This window comes from Podarcis cretensis (assembly GCF_951804945.1).
Source record: "Podarcis cretensis genome assembly, chromosome: 13".
In the NCBI taxonomy this organism is placed as follows: domain Eukaryota; kingdom Metazoa; phylum Chordata; class Lepidosauria; order Squamata; family Lacertidae; genus Podarcis; species Podarcis cretensis.
Genome location: NC_137182.1, coordinates 613,684 through 632,386, shown reverse-complemented (window position 1 = coordinate 632,386; position 18,703 = coordinate 613,684). Strand labels below are relative to the sequence as shown.

The following is an 18,703-nucleotide window of genomic DNA, read 5'->3' as shown; positions in this document are numbered from 1 at the left end:
GGTGTCAATGCCGCTGCAGGCCTGATGTAAATGCAGAAGTCTCTTTTCCATGGAAACTGATTAGAGGAATTAACGGATGGAGCTGAGTCAGTTAGGGTAAGAGGCTTGATTGCAGCTTGTGATCCCCTGGCCTGCTTTCCAGCACCAGGAAGGCTGCTCTGGCCTTTCCCAAAATAGCCCAGGGTCTGAGAGGCAGGGAAGGAAGAGAGCGCCTGGTGCTGGCCGTAGCAGCCCTGCTTAGACTGTATACTGGTCACCTGGGGAGAGAAATCTTAGGAGAGCTGCCCTTTTCTGGAAGAGCATTGTAAAAAGGGGAGAGTGGCATGCATTTGGCAACGTAGCTAGAATGTGGCACTAATCTGCTTTGAAAGACAAGGTTTCTCAAGCTGTGATACCTGCATTGGGCTAGATGACCCTTTAGGTTCATTCCAACTATGATTTTACGATCAAGCTCTTTGCCGCTCTATCAGCCGCACAAAGAATGGCTTTCGCTGCCTCCAGATGTAGGCAAAGTGGCCTGGAGTGTTGAACTTAGGACATTGCCTTACACTGAGTTATTCCATCTCTACACTGACCGGCAGCAGCTCTCCAGCATTGCAGGCAGGAGTGTCATAGAATCATAGAATCATAGAGTTGGAAGAGACCACAAGGGCCATCGAGTCCAACCCCCTGCCAAGCAGGAAACACCATCAGAGCACTCCTGACATATGGTTGTCAAGCCTCTGCTTAAAGACCTCCAAAGAAGGAGACTCCACCACACTCCTTGGCAGCAAATTCCGCTGTCGAACAGCTCTTACTGTCAGGAAGTTCTTCCTAATGTTTAGGTGGAATCTTCTTTCTTGTAGTTTGGAACCATTGCTCCGTGTCCGCTTCTCTGGAGCAGCAGAAAACAACCTTTCTCCCTCCTCTATGTGACATCCTTTTATATATTTGAACATGGCTATCATATCCCCCCTTAACCTCCTCTTCTCCAGGCTAAACATGCCCAGCTCCCTTAGCCGTTCCTCATAAGGCATTGTTTCCAGGCCTTTGACCATTTTGGTTGCCCTCCTCTGGACACGTTCCAGTTTGTCAGTGTCCTTCTTGAACTGTGGTGCCCAGAACTGGACACAGTACTCCAGGTGAGGTCTGACCAGAGCAGTGGCACTATTACTTCCCTTGATCTAGATGCTATACTCCTATTGATGCAGCCCAGAATTGCATTGGCTTTTTTAGCTGCCGCGTCACACTGTTGGCTCATGTCAAGTTTGTGGTGCCCTACCATTGGGGGTTGATCCTGGTACCTGCTGCATGCAAGGCAGATGCTCTGCCGCTGAGCTCAACCTTGCTGTTGTTGGGTTTTGGGCAGATTCTCCAGTTATTCAGTCGTCTGGCAGTGGGAAAGCCAAGAGAAGAGCCATCAAAGGAGGTATCGAGGAGCTCAAAGGCTCAGTGTGCTGAATCACCACATTTGTGTCTTGCAGATTAAAGAATATGAAAAACTGGACTCGGAGGAGGATCGTCTCAGCAGGAGCCGGCAGATCTACGACACCTATATAATGAAAGAGCTGCTCTCCTGCTCACATGTACGTAAGCACATCCTCCCGGGATTAGTTAAAAGCCAGGACTTCAAACCAGACAGAGATGTCTTAACATGGAGGCCTAGCCAGGGACTGGAATGCAGCACTTCTTTAAACGCAGTGAGGGACAGGGACCCTTTAAAAGCCACTTAAAGCAGTGCTTTTGTTAAAAGGATTGGAAGCCAGGAAGAAACATCTCGTTGATTTGTTACTGTGGACTTCTTACACAGAAGTCGTGGCTTCCTCTGCTTCAGCTGTAATGCCTCTTTTGAGTGCTATAGACCAAATTTCTTCTTCCGCCCATGAAAATATTTAGCATAAGCTGGTGAGGACAGCAAACAGCTGTTTGTCTATTTATCTATATGAGAAACAGTAGTATATACATATTTTAATTAATAAATGAAAGCACTTTGCTGGCTCCCCCCCCCCTCAAACCATCTTTAGCCCATTAAAAATAATTATCCCTCCCTTCTTTGTATTTCTTACTGGATTGTTATTTTAACTTCATAATAAAGTCTTGGGGGAAAAAATTAATTTAAAAAATCCTTTCCCCCCTCCCACAGCCTTTTTCGAAGCCAACAGTTGATCACGTGCAAACTCATCTTGCCAAGAAGCAGGTCCCACCAACCCTTTTTCAGGTGATTCTGGAATCCTTGTTGTTGTTATTATTATTTCCTTTTATATACTGCTTACTACTTGAAAGATCTTGAAGCAGTTTACAATGGGCAGATATGTGTCTTCACTGTGTCTCAATTCTCCAAAGGAACACAGATCCTGGGTGAGTGCCTGGAACCCCCTGGAATCTTGCTACCGCTTGGCAGAGAGCAGGAGTGGCACCCAATGTTTGTAACACTGATGTCAAAAGTGGGATCTGTGTTTCCTGGAGAGAAGGCCTAGGAGCAACATGCGCCTGAAGTCAAAATGGAGGGAGGAATAGCAGTACTCCTTCAGCAAAATGAAGCTGATGGAGGAGTGCCAAAGCCAGCAGTTTGCTGAAGGGAGGGCCTCTCCACAAGATATAAAACACCTGATAGACCCAGGGGGGAAGGAGAGGGGGCGGGGGGTGGGTCCCCCCAGGTGCCATCATGGAGGGGGGTGACAAATTATCAAGGAACAATTACTGCCCTACAATTACTGGTTCATAGAAAACTTTTTTTAAAAAAATGCCTGCCCCAAAGGCATCTTACTACACTAGGGATTATATAGCTAAATATGAAATTTCATGCATATCAGTTAATATCTTGACCCTCCTCCACGAAAATAGCTGTTTACTTGGCCGTTTTCCTATGTCATGAAGGCTGAAATTTCAACAAAGCACATGCCTTTGCTAGACTCTTTTCAGGCACCTGCTAAAGGCATTATTTTTTAGGCAAGCATACCTAGATCCTTAGGAAGTTGAAGTAATTTAAATCTTAATATTTTAGCTTTTGTATGTTTTAAAGTAGGATTGTTAATTTTTCTTGATTTTACTGCTGTGATTTTTTTGTTTTTTGTTTTGGTAAACCACTTTGCAGGTTTTTTAAAAATAAATTTTATTAAATAAATAAACAATAAATATAAATAAAATAACACAAGCCAAAACACAATCCATCCTGTAGATTTAAGTATCTGTCCATAGTCGCCTACTTGATATCAGAGGCTCAGAATCCACATTCCTTTCTAAGAAAATATGAAATAACGTAAAACCATTTTTGCAGGCAAAAAAACCAAACAACAATTTGGGGAGGGGGTGACAAGAAATTTTCCGCACCGGGTACCACCTGACCTTCCTACGCCTCTGGATAGACCAACAGCTGCAGGTGGTGAGGGCTGATGTGGAAGCCCAGTTACGAGGTGCTGATCAGAGGATAGAGGGTAGTGGAAGAAAAAGGTACTGCATTGGCTGGAGCTGAGGAGAGGCTGCTGAACTCCTCCCAGGGTGCCAGAAGAAATTGCCCTGGAGGAAGGCTGGCTGGCAGAGCTGCTTCTAGTTGACCCTGGAAACCTGCTGAGGATGAGGAAGAAAGGAAAAAGAAAATGGAGCCAGAGAGCATGATACCACATGCGAAGAGAGTGAGATGCTATGGGAGTCTGGGAGTGCCCTGGAGTCCTACTGCCAAGCACCCAAGAGGAAAGGTTGGCTGGAGAGATCCAGAATGTGGATGGGCAATTGAAAGGCTTGGACTGTGGAAAGTTGCAGTCTGTAGCTGGATGCAATGGAGCTAAGGATGAGCTGGCTGGAGTGGGGGAGCAGTTGGCTCCCACTGAGTTGGAAGTTGTGCCCGAGGAAATGGGAGAGGAGCCAGCACCTATAAGGAAGTCAACTTCCAGTGCACTCAGAGAGAAGCCAGAGGAGCAGCAGACGGCTGCTGGATTGGTGTATTTGGGGGTGGAAGGAGAAGCAGATGACTCCTGCTGAATCTGTGATGGAAGATGAAAAGTGAGCTGGCAGAGTTTTCCTTCATGGAGAACATGCAAGGAAAACTTCAGGAGGAGGTGTGTCTGCATGGCCAGAAGTGCAAGAGAAATGTGAAGCTTGTGTACCTGCTGGATTTGGTGAGGTTTCGAACACCAGTGATTTGGCCCTTGGGTGACTCAAGTGTCCTTGACAGGTGGGGAAAGGCCTCAATGCTACAAGTGGGGAAGGAAGCCACTGGGGAAGTTACTTGTTTTTGTTTGGCCCCAGGAGTAAGCAAGGGGGGGGGGGTTGAGTTCTGGCCACCCATATGGGTGGGCCAGGCCTGGAGATTCTGAAGAAAGTGCTCCAGATAAAGTATGGTGGCAAGATTTTGATTTTGAATATGGGTCAGTAGATGGGGTGGAATGGGCCCCAGGGAAGAGATCCCCCATGTGCCAGAGAGGGAGCAGCTGGGATCTTGGGATTGCGTTTGAAGCAGTTACAGAAATGGTTATGCGACTTGGGTGTGAATTTGGAGGCCCTGACCCGCAACCTAGAAGGAATTGGGTTGACTGAGAACTGTGTTTACTCAAGAGTAAGAATTCTTTAGAAAACCCAGGCAGGCTATTACAACAAGAGGGTTTTTCTTGGGACTCTGAACTAATTTATGAGGGGACTCTGCCTGCAAGTTCAGCACTGGTTTTGAAATGCTGTGATGTGTTTGGGTGGGGTGGGGGGCTAATAATTGTTTTGTTTACTTTTTCCATTCCTGTAATGATGAAAACTGTTAGAATCATAGAATCATAGAGTTGAAGAGACCACAAGGGCCATTGAGTCCAACCCCCTGCCAAGCAGGAAACACCATCAGAGCACTCCTGACATATGGTTGTCAAGCCTCTGCTTAAAGACCTCCAAAGAAGGAGACTCCACCACACTCCTTGGCAGCAAATTCCACTGTCGAACAGCTCTTACTGTCAGGAAGTTCTTCCTAATGTTTAGGTGGAATCTTCTTTCTTGTAGTTTGGATCCATTGCTCCGTGTCCGCTTCTCTGGAGCAGCAGAAAACAACCTTTCTCCCTCCTCTATGTGACATCCTTTTATATAGTTGAACATGGCTATCATATCACCCCTTAACCTCCTCTTCTCCAGGCTAAACATGCCCAGCTCCCTTAGCCGTTCCTCATAAGGCATCGTTTCCAGGCCTTTGACCATTTTGGTTGCCCTCCTCTGGACACGTTCCAGTTTGTCAGTGTTCTCCTTGAACTGTGGTGCCCAGAACTGGACACAGTACTCCAGGTGAGGTCTGACCAGAGCAGAATACAGTGGCACTATTACTTCCCTTGATCTAGATGCTATACTCCTATTGATGCAGCCCAGAATTGCATTGGCTTTTTTAGCTGCCGCGTCACACTGTTGGCTCATGTCAAGTTTGTGGTCAACCAAGACTCCTAGATCCTTTTCACATGTACTGCTCTCAAGCCAGGTGTCACCCATCTTGTATTTGTGCCTCTCATTTTTTTTTTTGCCCAAGTGCAATACTTTACATTTCTCCCTGTTAAAATTCATCTTGTTTGGGAGAAAAATTGAAATTGCAGAGTTTTGAGAAATTAAAAGATAAAGTGCAAGACTGGCTTCATTATTTTCAAATAAGAGAGCCCTACAATTTGGATAAAAAAAATGGCTTCCAGGTGGAAAAATCAAAATTGGAAACAGAACTGTTAGATCTCAAAACTAAGATACTTTCAAGAATGTATAGCTTGCTGTTAAAATGGAATACTCAGGATGAAATGGTTAAATCAGCTATGATTAAATGGGCACAAGATATTGGTCATAATATTATGTTTGCTGACTGGGAACAGTTGTGGACCACCGGTATGAAATTCACGGCATGCAATGCCTTAAGAGAGAATATTATGAAAATGATCTACAGGTGGTACATGACACCAGTCAAGCTTGCAAAAATATATCATTTGCCCGAGAACAAATGTTGGAAATGTAAAGAGAATGAAGGTACATTCTTTCACCTTTGGTGGACGTGCCCAAAGATTAAGGCTTTCTGGGAGATGATTTATAATGAAATGAAAAAGGTATTTAAGTATACCTTCTTGAAGAAACCAGAGGCCTTTCTACTGGGCGTGGTCGGCCAATTGGTGCCAAAAAAGGATAGAACTTTTTTTATGTATGCAACAACGGCAGCAAGAATACTTATTGCAAAGTATTGGAAGACACAAGATCTACCCACCCTGGAAGAGTGGCAGATGAATTAGTGGAAATGACTGGCAGAATCCGAGACCTGGGAGAAGAGTTGGTGGAAGAAGATTGGAAGAAATTTAAAGACTACCTGCAGAAACACTGTAAAATTAATGAATGTTAAAATGATATTGGATTGAAAATAAGTGGCATTAGCAACAAAGTTAAAAAGAGTATTCAAAAATGAATTGATAATGGGCGAAAATATAGAGTTATAATATGTTAAGATATTGAGTTAAGATAAATGAAAGAGGGTAAGGATTTGCTGTTTTGATTATATTAATGGGAATACAAAAAGGGGAGGTGTGAGGAGGTCAAAGAAACAAGCTAATGAGTTTAAAGTTATAAAAAATGGATTTGTTTTAACTTTCTTTTTTCTATTTTTCTATTTTTCTATTTTTCTTGTTTTCTGTATTTTGTATTTTTGTTTGAGAGTTTTTTTCCTTTTTTTGCTTTACTATGTATTTTTGTATTTATGACTTTGTAAAACCTTAATAAATATTCTTTAAATAAATAAATAAATAAAATTCATCTTGTTTGTTTTGGCCCAGTTCTCTAATCTGTCAAGGTCGTTTTGAAGTGTGATCCTGTCCTCTGGGGTGTTAGCCACCCCTCCCAGTTTGGTGTCATCTGCAAATTTGATCAGGATGCCCTTGAGTCCATCATCCAAGTCGTTGATAAAGATGTTGAATAAGACCGGGCCCAAGACAGAACCCTGTGGCACCCCACTAGTCACTCTTCTCCAGGATGAAGAGGAACCATTGATGAGCACCCTTTGGGTTCGGTCAGTCAGCCAGTTACAAATCCACTGAGTGGTAGCATAGTCAAGACCACATTTTTCCAGCTTCTTTACAAGAATATCATGGGGCACCTTGTTAACAATGTTTAGGAATTATTCGGATGAGTAATGATAATAGTGATAAAGGAGGGCCTTTGGTGAGACATCTGAGGCTGACATCCATACTGAGGCTGACATCCTGGCTTAAACATTGGAGATTTATTGGAAATTTATCACCTTGACTGTCAAGTGTGGGTTACTGAGAAGCTGCATTGGGATGCAGAATGGTGGCCAAAATGTACCCCAAGAGGAAAGAGAAGGCCTGAAGGATTCGAGGGAAACTGGAGGTCACTTGGAGATGAACTGTTACTGTGTTTTAAAATGTGTCGCTGTGCTATCATCTGTTTTGATGTATTGCTCTGAATGCTGTCAGTAACTGTTCTGTTGTTTGTTCTGCACAGTTGTGGAAAGCTGCCCCTTTTGCTAAAAGGGGTGGTAGTTGTCAGGGAAGAGTTAGAAGTTTCCAGTTTCTCAGAGGGAGAAAGCATTCCCCATGGGGGGAAGGAGAGCAGTGAATCTAATAGAAGGGAGCAAGAGGAACAAGAGGGAGGGACCGGCTGTTCCCAGGAAAGGCCAGGGTTCAGTTCTAGCTCAGATTGGGAGGAGGGGAGATACAGGCCAGCTCTAGCCAGGAGGTGAGAAAAAAGAGCAGGAAAGCGAAGGGAAGGGCGCCTTCGCCATTTTGAGAGTGGCTGGTCATGGACGGAGAAGCAGAGCTCAGAAGGTATCTGAAAGAAGTGACTCGGAGGAATAATAGTTAAGAACCGTTTATAAGATTGTTTTGTTAATACGCAATAAAAAGTTTTATAAAAGAACAAGAAGCGTTTGTGTGGTGATCTGAAGAGGACAACGACCAGGCCTAACAGTAGTATTGTGGGGGAGCAGGGGCCCAAAACCCTAGAAATTAATAAATGATAGTATTTTGATTATTTGGAGTATTGGAGGGAAGATTGAAGGCTAGTGGAAAAGCACAGGCTAAGCTTTCTCTCCAAACCAGGGCCTCACCTGGGATAGCGGCACTAACATGACATGTTAGTGTGGGTTCGAAATGACAGGAAAATGGAGTCTTTGGAGCAAGATGTGCTGGGAAGAAGAAGAGACAGAAAAAAACTGGTATCCCTCTTGGGCAGGCTGACTGAAGGCTGGCTGGGAGAGATGCCTTTGATTCCAGTGCTGCACGGCTGTATGGGACAATCCCTGCTTGAAATGACCATGCTGTAAGATCTAGATTCCCTCTGTGCAGATTGAAGGTGTAAATATGTGAATAAACCATATTTCTTAAAGGTGCGGCATTCTCCACCATGTCTCAATTCTCCAAAGGAACACAGACCTTGGATGAGTGCCTGGAGCCCCGTGAACCACCTCCTGTATTTTGATTTGAGTAAGGCTTTTGACAGTGTCCCCCATGATATTCTTGCAAGGAAGCTGGTAAAATGTGGGTTGAACGAGGTAACTGTTAGGTGGATTTGTAGCTGGTTGACTGACTGAATCCAAAGAGTACTCATTAATGGTTCCTCATCATCCTGGAAGCAAGGGATAAGTGGGGTGCTGCAGAATTGAAGGATTGCTTATCCAATTTGCAGGTGACACCCAACAGGGAGGGGGAGCAATTGCCGCAGAAGGCAGAATCAGAATTCACAATCACCTTAACAGATTGGAAAACTGGGTGCAAGCTTACAAAATGAATTATATGCTTTTCATTAGCTTTTTATTACAACACAGACTTTTTAATTAAAAAAATACAGATACAAAACAAATAATAAACGTACATCCATATTTCAATTCTTATTCTTTTCTAATGGACTTCCTTCGTCTAATTTCATATTTGGTAAACTGTTTCTTTCCCATTTCCTTTTCCCTAGTTTTCTCTATATTTTATTCTTTTACACCATATTTTGTTTTGCAAAAATTACTCAAAGCAAGTCCAGGTATTGATTTTAGGGCACAGCTTTGTTAGATCATCTCTATATATTCCCCATTCATTTTGGAATTTTTGTTTAGATTGTGCCCTAATTGAATTCGTCATTTTGGCCAATTCAAGGTAATCAAATAATTTATCTTGCCACTCTTTTTTTATTGGTACTATCTTTTTCCAATTTTTTGCAATTAAGATTCTCACTGCCAGTGTTGCATACAGGAATATTCTATTGCAAAGTTGGAGTCTAATATGCCCAGCAGAAAAGCTTCTGGGTTTTTTTTAATAAAGGTTTGTTTAAATATTTTCTTCAGCTCTTCATATACCATATCCCAGAAGCTCTTAATTTTATTATAGGTCCACAGCGTCCTCTCTGCTTGGTTACACCTCCAACACATTTTGGCTTTTGTTTTATACATTTTGAATATTTTGCTTGGTGTTATGTACCATCTATAAAACATCTTTAGAAAATTTTCCTTTATGGCATCGCAAGCCGTAAATCTCCAATTCTCATTCCATAATTTTTCCCATGATGATAATTGAATAGGTTTACCTATATCCATTGCCATTTAATCATTACTTCCTTTACTTGCTCATCTTTAACCTTCCATTCTAATAAAATTCCATATATTCTAGAGATTACTTTTTTCTTATTTTGTAATAATTCTTTATCTAATATTGGGACTTCTATTAGCCAGTATGTCAGTAAATATTTTGTAATCGTTATTTAATAATGATATAGGTTACAATTTTTGGTTGACATTGGAACCATTCCTTGTTTGGGTATCAAAGTGATGAAGGCTTCTTCCCATGATTTTGATATTTCCCCTTTTTAAAAAATTCCATTCATGACTGCTTTCATTGGTTCTGACAGTATATCTTCTAATTTCTTATAATATGCTGCAGATAAACCGTCTGTGCCTGGAGATTTCCCTGTCTTTGCTTTTGAAATTGATTGTTGCACCTCCATCATAGTTATTGGCAGATTTAATTGGTTGATTTTGTTCACTTGTTATAATTCTGTGCTAAATATTTTTTCATCTCTTCTCTTCTGCTTGATATAACTTCTAATAATATTTCTTTGGGTTCTTCTGTTATCTTCCCTTCTTGTATTAATTTCTCTATTATTCTCTCTTTTTGTTTTTTCTTTATTTGCCATGCAAGCAGTCTACCTGCCTTGCTAGCAAATTAACAAAAAAAGTCTTAATATTTTTATCTTTTGTTCTATTTCATAAATCAAAATCATGGAGAGCTGCATCTGTAATATCTTAATATTTTGTTTTGCTATTTCCTTCTTTGGATTTTTAACCAATTCATTTTCATTTTCTCTTACCTCCTTCAAGAGTTTCTCCATTTTCTGTTATCTCTCTCTTTGGATTATATTTTGTTGGATGAAGAAGCCTTGAATTACTGCCTCGCTTGCATCCCATCGCATATTTATATCAGTTCCCTGATTTAGATTGTTCTCAAAATATTCTTTTAGGGTCACCCTTGCCTTTCCCACTATTTTCTCATCATTTAGTAAATTTTCATTGATTCTCCATCTTCTTATTTTTCTTCCTTCTTTTATTTTAACGTAATTGGGTTATGATCTGATATTGTTTTTGAATGAATTTCCACTTTCCTAATCTTTAATCTTTTGATACCCAAATGGCATCGATTCTCCTCAATAATTATTTTTTATTATTTTTTACAATAGAGAGGGGCAGCGAAGTCTTTATGCATCAACTACGCGATGCTAAAATTAACAGGGCAATCCGCAATGCTATTTGGTGTATTGGTGGTCACTCCATCAAACACATGGACATTAAGGCTGACAGTCCAGATTTGTTCCTTCCTGATGGCATGCATTTGACCTCGACAGGGAACGACCTGTTGTTGTGGGACATGAGGCAGGGTCTTGAAGGCTGGATTGTGGACATTTGTTAGGTTTTTTCAGCTGTAGGGATCTTGTGGCGAGACCGCAATTTCACGGTTTTAGGCCTTGGGTAGAATCCTTTAGTCCATCAACAGAATGGGAGGGTACCGTAACACACCCCTCATGCAATGGTGTTAACAGGGCCTCTTTAGAGGGGTTTGTGAGGTGAGTCACTGACCATCAGCGCTTGGTGTATGATCAAACTCCCAGAACAGAAAGGGGGACAAGATGCGTAAATGCACATTTTGCAGTGTCCCCCTAAATTCCTGTCTGTCCCTGCTTTGCCTCAGACCCCAACTGGCTGAGAGGGATACATGCCCAATGCCTAAGCCAAGGTTTTCCTACATCTGAAATTAATAAAGTTGTGGCCTTTTTTATTTTTTTTAAATAATATTTATTAAGAATTTAAAGATTACAAAAAGAAAGAAAGAAAATTAAAACAAATCTATATAATACAATACAAAGACAAAAACAAAAACACTACGTAAAACATTAAATTAACAAAACAAAACAAAAACAATTAAAAACACTTCCAATATTTTTAATCTTAGCTTTCATTCACTTGTTTCATTGACTTCCTCACGCCTCCCTTTTTGTATTCCACTTCAATTAACTGTTTCAGCAATTCCTTTCCATCTTCCTCTGTTTTCTGCCCTGTAATTAATCTTAACATATTCTAACCTTGTTTTTTCCCCTTTAATACATTAACAATCTATCTGTACCTAGTTCCTTATAACATTTCTGCCAAAGCCATATAACTTCATTCCACCATTTTTCTAAAGCTCATTAATTTTACAATATTTCTGTAAATAATCTTTAATTTTTTTCCAATCTTCTTCCACCGACTCTTCTCCCTGGTCTCGGATTCATTTCCGCCAATTCCATATAGTCCATCAGCTTCATCTGCCATTCTTCCCGGGTGGGTAAATCTTGTGTCTTCCAGTACTTCACGATGAGTATTCTTGCTGCTGTTGTTGCATACATAAAGAAAGTTCTGTCCTCCTTTAGCACCAATTGGCCGACCATGCCCAGGAGAAAGGCCTCTGGTTTCTCCAGAAAGGTTTATTTAAATACCTTTTTCATTTCATTATAAATCATCTCCCAGAATGTCTTAATCCTTGGGCATGCCCACCAAAGGTGAAAGAATGTACCTTCAGTCTCATTACATTTCCAACATTTATTTTCGGGCAAATGGTAAATTTTTGCAAGCTTGACTGGTGTCATGTACCACCTATAAATCATTTTCATTAAGTTCTCTCTTAAGGCATTACATGCCGTAAATTTCATACCTGTGGTCCATAACTGTTCCCAGTCAGCCATCATAATGTTATGTCCAACATCTTGTGCCCATTTAATCATAGCAGATTTCACCGTTTCATCCTGAGTGTTCCGTTTCAACAGCAAGTTATACATTCTTGACAAATTCTTAATTTTAGGATCTAACAATTCTGTTTCCAATTTTGATTTTTCCACCTGGAAGCCAACTTTTTTGTCGAAATTATATGCCTCCATTATTTGGTAATAATGAAGCCAATCTCGCACTTTATTTTTTAATTTTTCAAAACTCTGCAGTTTTTTGTTTTTAAAAAAATAATATTTATTAAAATTTTAAAGGTTACAGAAAGAAAAAGTAAAAATACCACATTAAACAAAAAACAAAACAACACATCACAATATAAAAAAACAAAAAAATTAAATCCATTAAGCAAAAACAAAAACACAAAGAAAAATATATCAAATCTCCTCATTACTTATCTTTCATTAGCTTATTTCCTTGACCTCCTCACACCTCCCTTTTTTGTATTCTAGGTCAATTATCCATTTCAGCAAATCCTTTCCTTCTTTTAAAATTTTAATCCTGTAAATTATCTTAATATAATGTAACTTTACTTTTCCTCCTTTCACCAATTAACAGTCAATTATTCCCAAATCCTTTATATCATTTCTGCTAAAATCATATAATATTATTCCAACATCCTTCTAACAGTTGTTAATTTTACAATGTTTCTGTAAATAGTCTTTAAATTTCTTCCAATCTTCCTCCCTGGTCTCGGATTCTGCCAGTCATTTCTGCCAGTTCCATGGAAATGGAAATGGAAAACTCTGCAGTTTTACTCTGTCTCCATCTTGTTCCAAAATTTCCCAATATTTCGGCCATTTGGCCTCCATATTGAGTTTTTTCTGTGCCTTTGCTTCCACTGGTGACAACCATCTTGGGGTTTTATTTTCTAACAAGTCCTTATATCTTATCCAAACATTAAACAGTGCTTTTCTAACAATATGGTTTTTAAACGCTTTATGTGCTTTTACCTTGTCATACCACAAATATGCATGCCAACCAAATACATTGTTAAAACCTTCTAAATCCAGCACATCAGTGTTTTCAAGAAGCAGCCATTCTTTCAGCCAGCAAAAAGCAGCTGATTCATAGTAAAGTTTGAGGTCTGGCAGGGCAAATCCACCTCTTTCTTTAGCATCAGTTAATATCTTAAATTTTATTCGAGGCTTCTTGCCCTGCCAGACAAATCTGGAAATATCTCTCTCCCACTTCTTGAAACAATCCATCTTGTCTATAATTTGCAACATCCTTGGCAATACATTCATTTTTATCGCAGCGATTCGACCTAACAATGATAGCTTCAAATTTGAACATATTTCTAAGTCCTTTTTCACTTTAATCCAACATTTTTCATAATTATCCTTAAACAGGTTCACATTCTTGGCAGTCATGTTAACCCCTAAATATTTCACTTTCTTGACCAATGTTAATCCTGTCTCCTCCTGGAACTTCTCTCTCTCATTCACAGTTAAATTTTTCTCTATAACCTTAGTTTTCATTTTATTCAACTTGAAGCCTGCTACCTGTCCAAATTCTTGAATCAGTTCCAGTACCCTTTTGGTACTAGATTCTGGCTCCTGTAAAGTCAATACTAAGTCATCAGCAAATGCTTTCAGTTTGTACTGTTTAGCTCCCACTTGTATACCTTTAACCTCTTGGTCCTTTCTAATCATATTTAACAATACCTCCAGGACTGATATGAAAAGCAATGGAGAGACTGGGCAGCCTTGTCGTGTTCCTTTCTCAATCTTAAACTCTTCTGTCACTCTTCTGTCACTACATTGTTCACGATTAATTTTGCCTTTTGTTCTGAATAAATTGCACCTATACCATTTTCAAAGCCTTGACCTACCCCCATCCCCTGTAAATTCTTCATAAAATTCCAAGAAATATTATCGAAGGCTTTTTCCGCGTCCACAAATATCAAGACTGCCTTGGTATTTGTATTCACTTGTAATTTTTCTAGAATATTAATTATATTCCTCATGTTGTCAGACAAATGTCTGCCCGGGAGAAAGCCAGCTTGATCTTTATGAATTTCTTCTACTAGCACCTTTTTTAATCTTTTAGCCAAAATATCTGCAAAAAATTTATAATCCACATTAAGCAACGATATGGGGCGGTAATTCTTAATCTGTGTCTTTTCAGTCTCTGTTTTTGGTATAAGTGTAATATAAGCTTCCTTCCACGACTCTGGTGCCCTTTTCCCTTCCAATATTTCATTACAGACTTGCTTCAATGGTTGTATTAGTCATTCTTTCAAAGATCTATAATATCTTGAAGTCAAACCATCCGGTCCTGGAGATTTACCCAATTGCATGTTCTGTATGGCCCCTTCCACTTCCTGGTCCGTTATTTTATAATTCAACATTAACTTATTTTCCTGAGAGATTTTCTGTAGACCATTTGTTTTCAAAAATCGATCAATATCCATTTCTTTCTGCTTCTCCTGTGTATAGAGTTGTTTAAAATACCTCTGGAAGCACTTCCTGATCTCCACTGGGTTCTGTATATTTTTTCCTTCCACTTCCAAATTCGTAATTGTCAGGGGTTCAGGAGCAGAAGCACAGGGAAGAGGGGAGATGGAGAGCGAAGGGGAAGAATCTGAGGGCAGCGTAGGAGAAGATGACAGTGGCCCGAGGGATTCCATGAGCCTCTCCAGCGAATCGGAAGATTCACAGAAGGGGGCGCCAGTGGCCAGGGGAAGGGGGTTCCCAAGGGGAATGCCCCAGGAGCAAGGGGGCAGCAGGGACTCCCAGAGCAGCAGTTGGAAATCAGGACCAGCTTCCCCACCAGAGCATAGTGGGGGGGGAGAGAGTCCCAGGTATCGGGGCCAGTGGATTCCCCACCAGGGAGAGAAGATAAGGCAGGGCTGACCACACCTCCATCGGAGAGTCAGACAACGGAGGGGAGGTCAGATCCGGCCAGTATCCCGGAAGAGGGAAGCAGTGACAGAAGTAGTGTAACGGTCAGGAGGAAGGTCACTGGGTTGGCGCGAGAGGCAAGTTCAAATGTACAGGAGCGCGGGACAGCAGAGAATGAGGATTGGGAACCGGGTCCTAAAGCCCGCCGGAGGCAGGGGGAGGAGTTAAGCAACTCAGCGTCAGAAGAGTCCAGAAAGGGGGATGCCCCAGCGGGCAGGAGGACCCAGAGGAGGAGAAAGCAGCGTAAAAGGTGGAGCAGGGCTAGGATCTTAAACTGGTGTCAGAGGGGAGGAGATTCAGACGGGACTTCGCCGGTCTAGGGTTTAAGACGTAGAGCTGTGTGCTGCGGCTTTGAAATGGAAACTGAACCTCAATAAAGACTTTTGTACATAACGACAGCCTGGCGTTGGTCCTCTGTGAGCTGGGACCTAGGGGCAGCTCTGACAGTAAGTCCCGTCTCCAAAAAGCCTCGCAACGTGAGTGGACGCAGCGAGGGGCGAAGCTTGGTGCTTTGCGAGCTCACGAAGACAGGACAGAATGAGTACCGAAGAAAGAATGGCAGCCTTGCAAGAAGCAGTGACAAGGCTTAACATGGAAATTGCAGCATCCAGGAAGAGAGAGGACGAAGCAGCCGCTGCCTGCCGGGATCTGCAAACCAGGTTGGAAATGTTGACCAAACAGGGGCTACCGGGTGCCAGACCAGAGGGGATTGGTCTAGGAAAGAGGGGAGGCAGCCTCGTGTCTCATTTCGATGGGAGCCTGCAGCAGTATCCTAACTTCAGAGCAGACGTAGTTTATGCACTCAAGTTACTGCAGAAGGACTTTAGAGATGAGGAGGAGAAAGTGGGCTTCATACTAACTCATCTCCATGGAGAAGCAAAAGCGTGGCTGCGCAATCTGTGGCGAGATAATGACCCAGCCCTCAGAAATGCGGATGCCTTTATTAAGGTGATGGACGCTTGTTTTTTATCAGCAGTAGATGTAGATGTCGCCAGAAGGGAGATACATGGACTGAGACAAGGCAAAGCCACTGTAAGACAATATCACTCCCGCTTTTTTGCATTGGTCAACGTGCTGGGATGGGAAAAAGACTCAGCTGCCGTCCGGGACCTGTTCTGGGAGGGGCTAAACGGGGCTGTGAAAGACGAAATTGCAAGGGGGGAGAGACCCCAGAGCACTAAAGAAGTGGTCCAGAAAGCGCTGGCGATTGGAGTGAGGCTGGAAGAACGTCTTTGGAGCAAGGACGAAGGGCGTTGGGGACGCACGCCAGCTAGATCACCTCCTTTCTTTCCCAGAGAAACAGCGCGCACTCAGTCCACGCCTCCAATGGGAGGGGGAGAAGAGCCGATGGAGATAGGTGGTGCCAGGGCTCAGTCAGCAGCCAGAGCCCTGACACCAGGAGCAGTCAAGACGAAGGCTCCTAGAGGGAACAGGAAGTGTTACGTCTGCGACAGTGCTCAGCACATGGCGAAAGAGTGTCCCCAGAGGCTCCACAAGCACACTGCAGCCTCAGCAACAGTAAAGGGAACAGTTCAGCAGGAGGAACCACTGCAGGGAAACGACGGAGTCTGGCTGGAGGCAGAGGCACTGGGGCCCAGTCAGACGAGTCAGTGAAGAAGTCCCCAGAGATCTTACAGCCCACAGACCCTCTCCCGCCCAAACCAGTGGTGCAACTCACTGCATCGCTCCAACTACCCAATGGACTCACCATGGAAGTTCCTATCACCATTGACTCTGGTAGCAATGCAGACTTTGTAGGAGTGGACTTTATCAAGCAACATCGCATAGCACTCCTGCCGGCCACGATGCCCCTGAACGTTGTCACGGTCGATGGCAGAGAGCTACTGGGAGGACAGGTGATGCAGCAGACACCGCCAATGGTAATGCAAATTGGAAATCACCGCGAAGTCATCAGCTTCAACGTCACCCACCTGTCGGACACGCCCATAGTATTGGGCATGAGTTGGCTGCACAGGCACAGCCCGGCATTAGCATGGTACCAGCGTCAATTGACCTTCTGCTCCTCCTACTGCGCAGAACACTGCATCCTGACTAGCCAGGAGGATGAGGGGCAGGAGGATGGACCCCAGCTACACTTAGGCATGTTGCAAGCGGCACCCGACAAGTCCAAAGAGTTTTTGGAGGTCTTCTGCGAGAAGGAAGCGGACAAGCTACCTCCCCACAGGCCCTACGACTGCAAGATTGACCTCCTGCCGGGGGCAACGCTGCTGACAGGGAAACTGTATTCCATGTCTGAAGATGAACTGCGTGAACTCAGGGAGTTCATAGACCACAACTTGAAGCGGGGATTCATCCGAGAATCCAAGGCAGTGGGGGGCAGTCCTGTGTTCTTCGTGAAGAAAAAAGACACGCCCCAGAAGAGGCTTGTAGTTGATTACAGAATTTTAAGCTCGAAAACCAAGCCCACGGCGTTCCCGATGCCCAAGATCGACGACCTGCTCGCAACGGTGAGGATGGGACGCATCTTCACCAAGTTGGATCTTCGAGGGGCGTACAACCTCATACGTGTGCGGGAGGGCGATGAGTGAAAGACAGCCATGTTTACGCCTTTGAGCACCTATGAATACAGAGTTATGCCATTTGGTTTACAAATGGTTCCCATTGTTTTCAGGCCTTCATGCACCACGTGTTAGCGGGACTCCTCTACAAGAAGTGCGTCTGCTTCCTGGACGACATTCTGATTTTTTCGGAATCGCAGGAGGCTCACGAGAGGGATGTCAAGGAGGTCCTGCAGAGACTACGGGAGCACAGACTTTACGCCAAACTGGAGAAGTGCCAGTTCGACGTGACGGAGGTGGATTTCCTGGGCTACAAGCTGTCCGACAAGGGACTCGCCATGGACAGCACCAAGGTCCACTCGGTGCTGGACTGGAAGAGCCAGCGCAATCGGAAGGAGGTCCAGAAGTTTGTCGGCTTTGCCAACTTTTATCGCAAGTTTATCAAGGGGTTCGCTATGCAGACGGCGGCCATCACGGACACCCTCAGCTCCAAGAAGAAGTTCATCTGGACAGAGCAGGCGGAGCAGTCCTTTCAGAAACTCAAGCGTCTCTTCGCGTCCGAAGAACAGCTGCTACACATAAACCCCAGCAGACCCCTGAGGGTTGAAACGGATGCCTCAGACAGAGCCGTGGGGGCGGTCCTGTTGCAGCAAGATCCGCAAGGGGACTGGAGGCCGTGCGCTTTCTACTCCAGGAAACTCAGCAAGTCGGAGCAGAACTACACCATCTGGGACAGGGAGTTGCTGGCCATTCATGCAGCCTACAAGGCGTGGCGGCACTTCCTCATCGGAGCCAAACACACAGTGCAGGTTCGCACGGACCATAAGAACCTGGAGTATTGGCGCACGGCGCGGTTCCTGAACCAGAGACACATCCGCTGGGCGGAGTTCTTTGCGGATTTCGACTTCAGGATAGAATATATCCCCGGGGACAACAACATCATGGCTGATGCGCTATCCAGGAAGCCGCAGTATCTCGAGGAAGCGGCACCGGTGGCGGCCAAACACATTTTCGCACCCGAAGCGTGGGCATGCGCTTCGGCCACCGTGGACCTGGAAGCAGTG

General features: G+C 43.4%; 1 protein-coding gene across 3 annotated transcripts in view; it reads left to right on the top strand.

Annotated features, from left to right (window-relative positions):
• GRK3 (G protein-coupled receptor kinase 3) overlaps nucleotides 1-18,703 on the top strand; it is a 134,792-nt gene that overhangs the window by 64,201 nt on the left and 51,888 nt on the right. For all 3 annotated transcript variants that reach the window (XM_079949553.1, XM_079949555.1, XM_079949554.1), the window contains exons 4-5: nucleotides 1,464-1,565; nucleotides 2,123-2,197. In XM_079949553.1, the coding sequence (XP_079805679.1) occupies nucleotides 1,464-1,565; nucleotides 2,123-2,197 (177 nt within the window). The remainder of the gene's footprint in view (nucleotides 1-1,463; nucleotides 1,566-2,122; nucleotides 2,198-18,703) is intronic.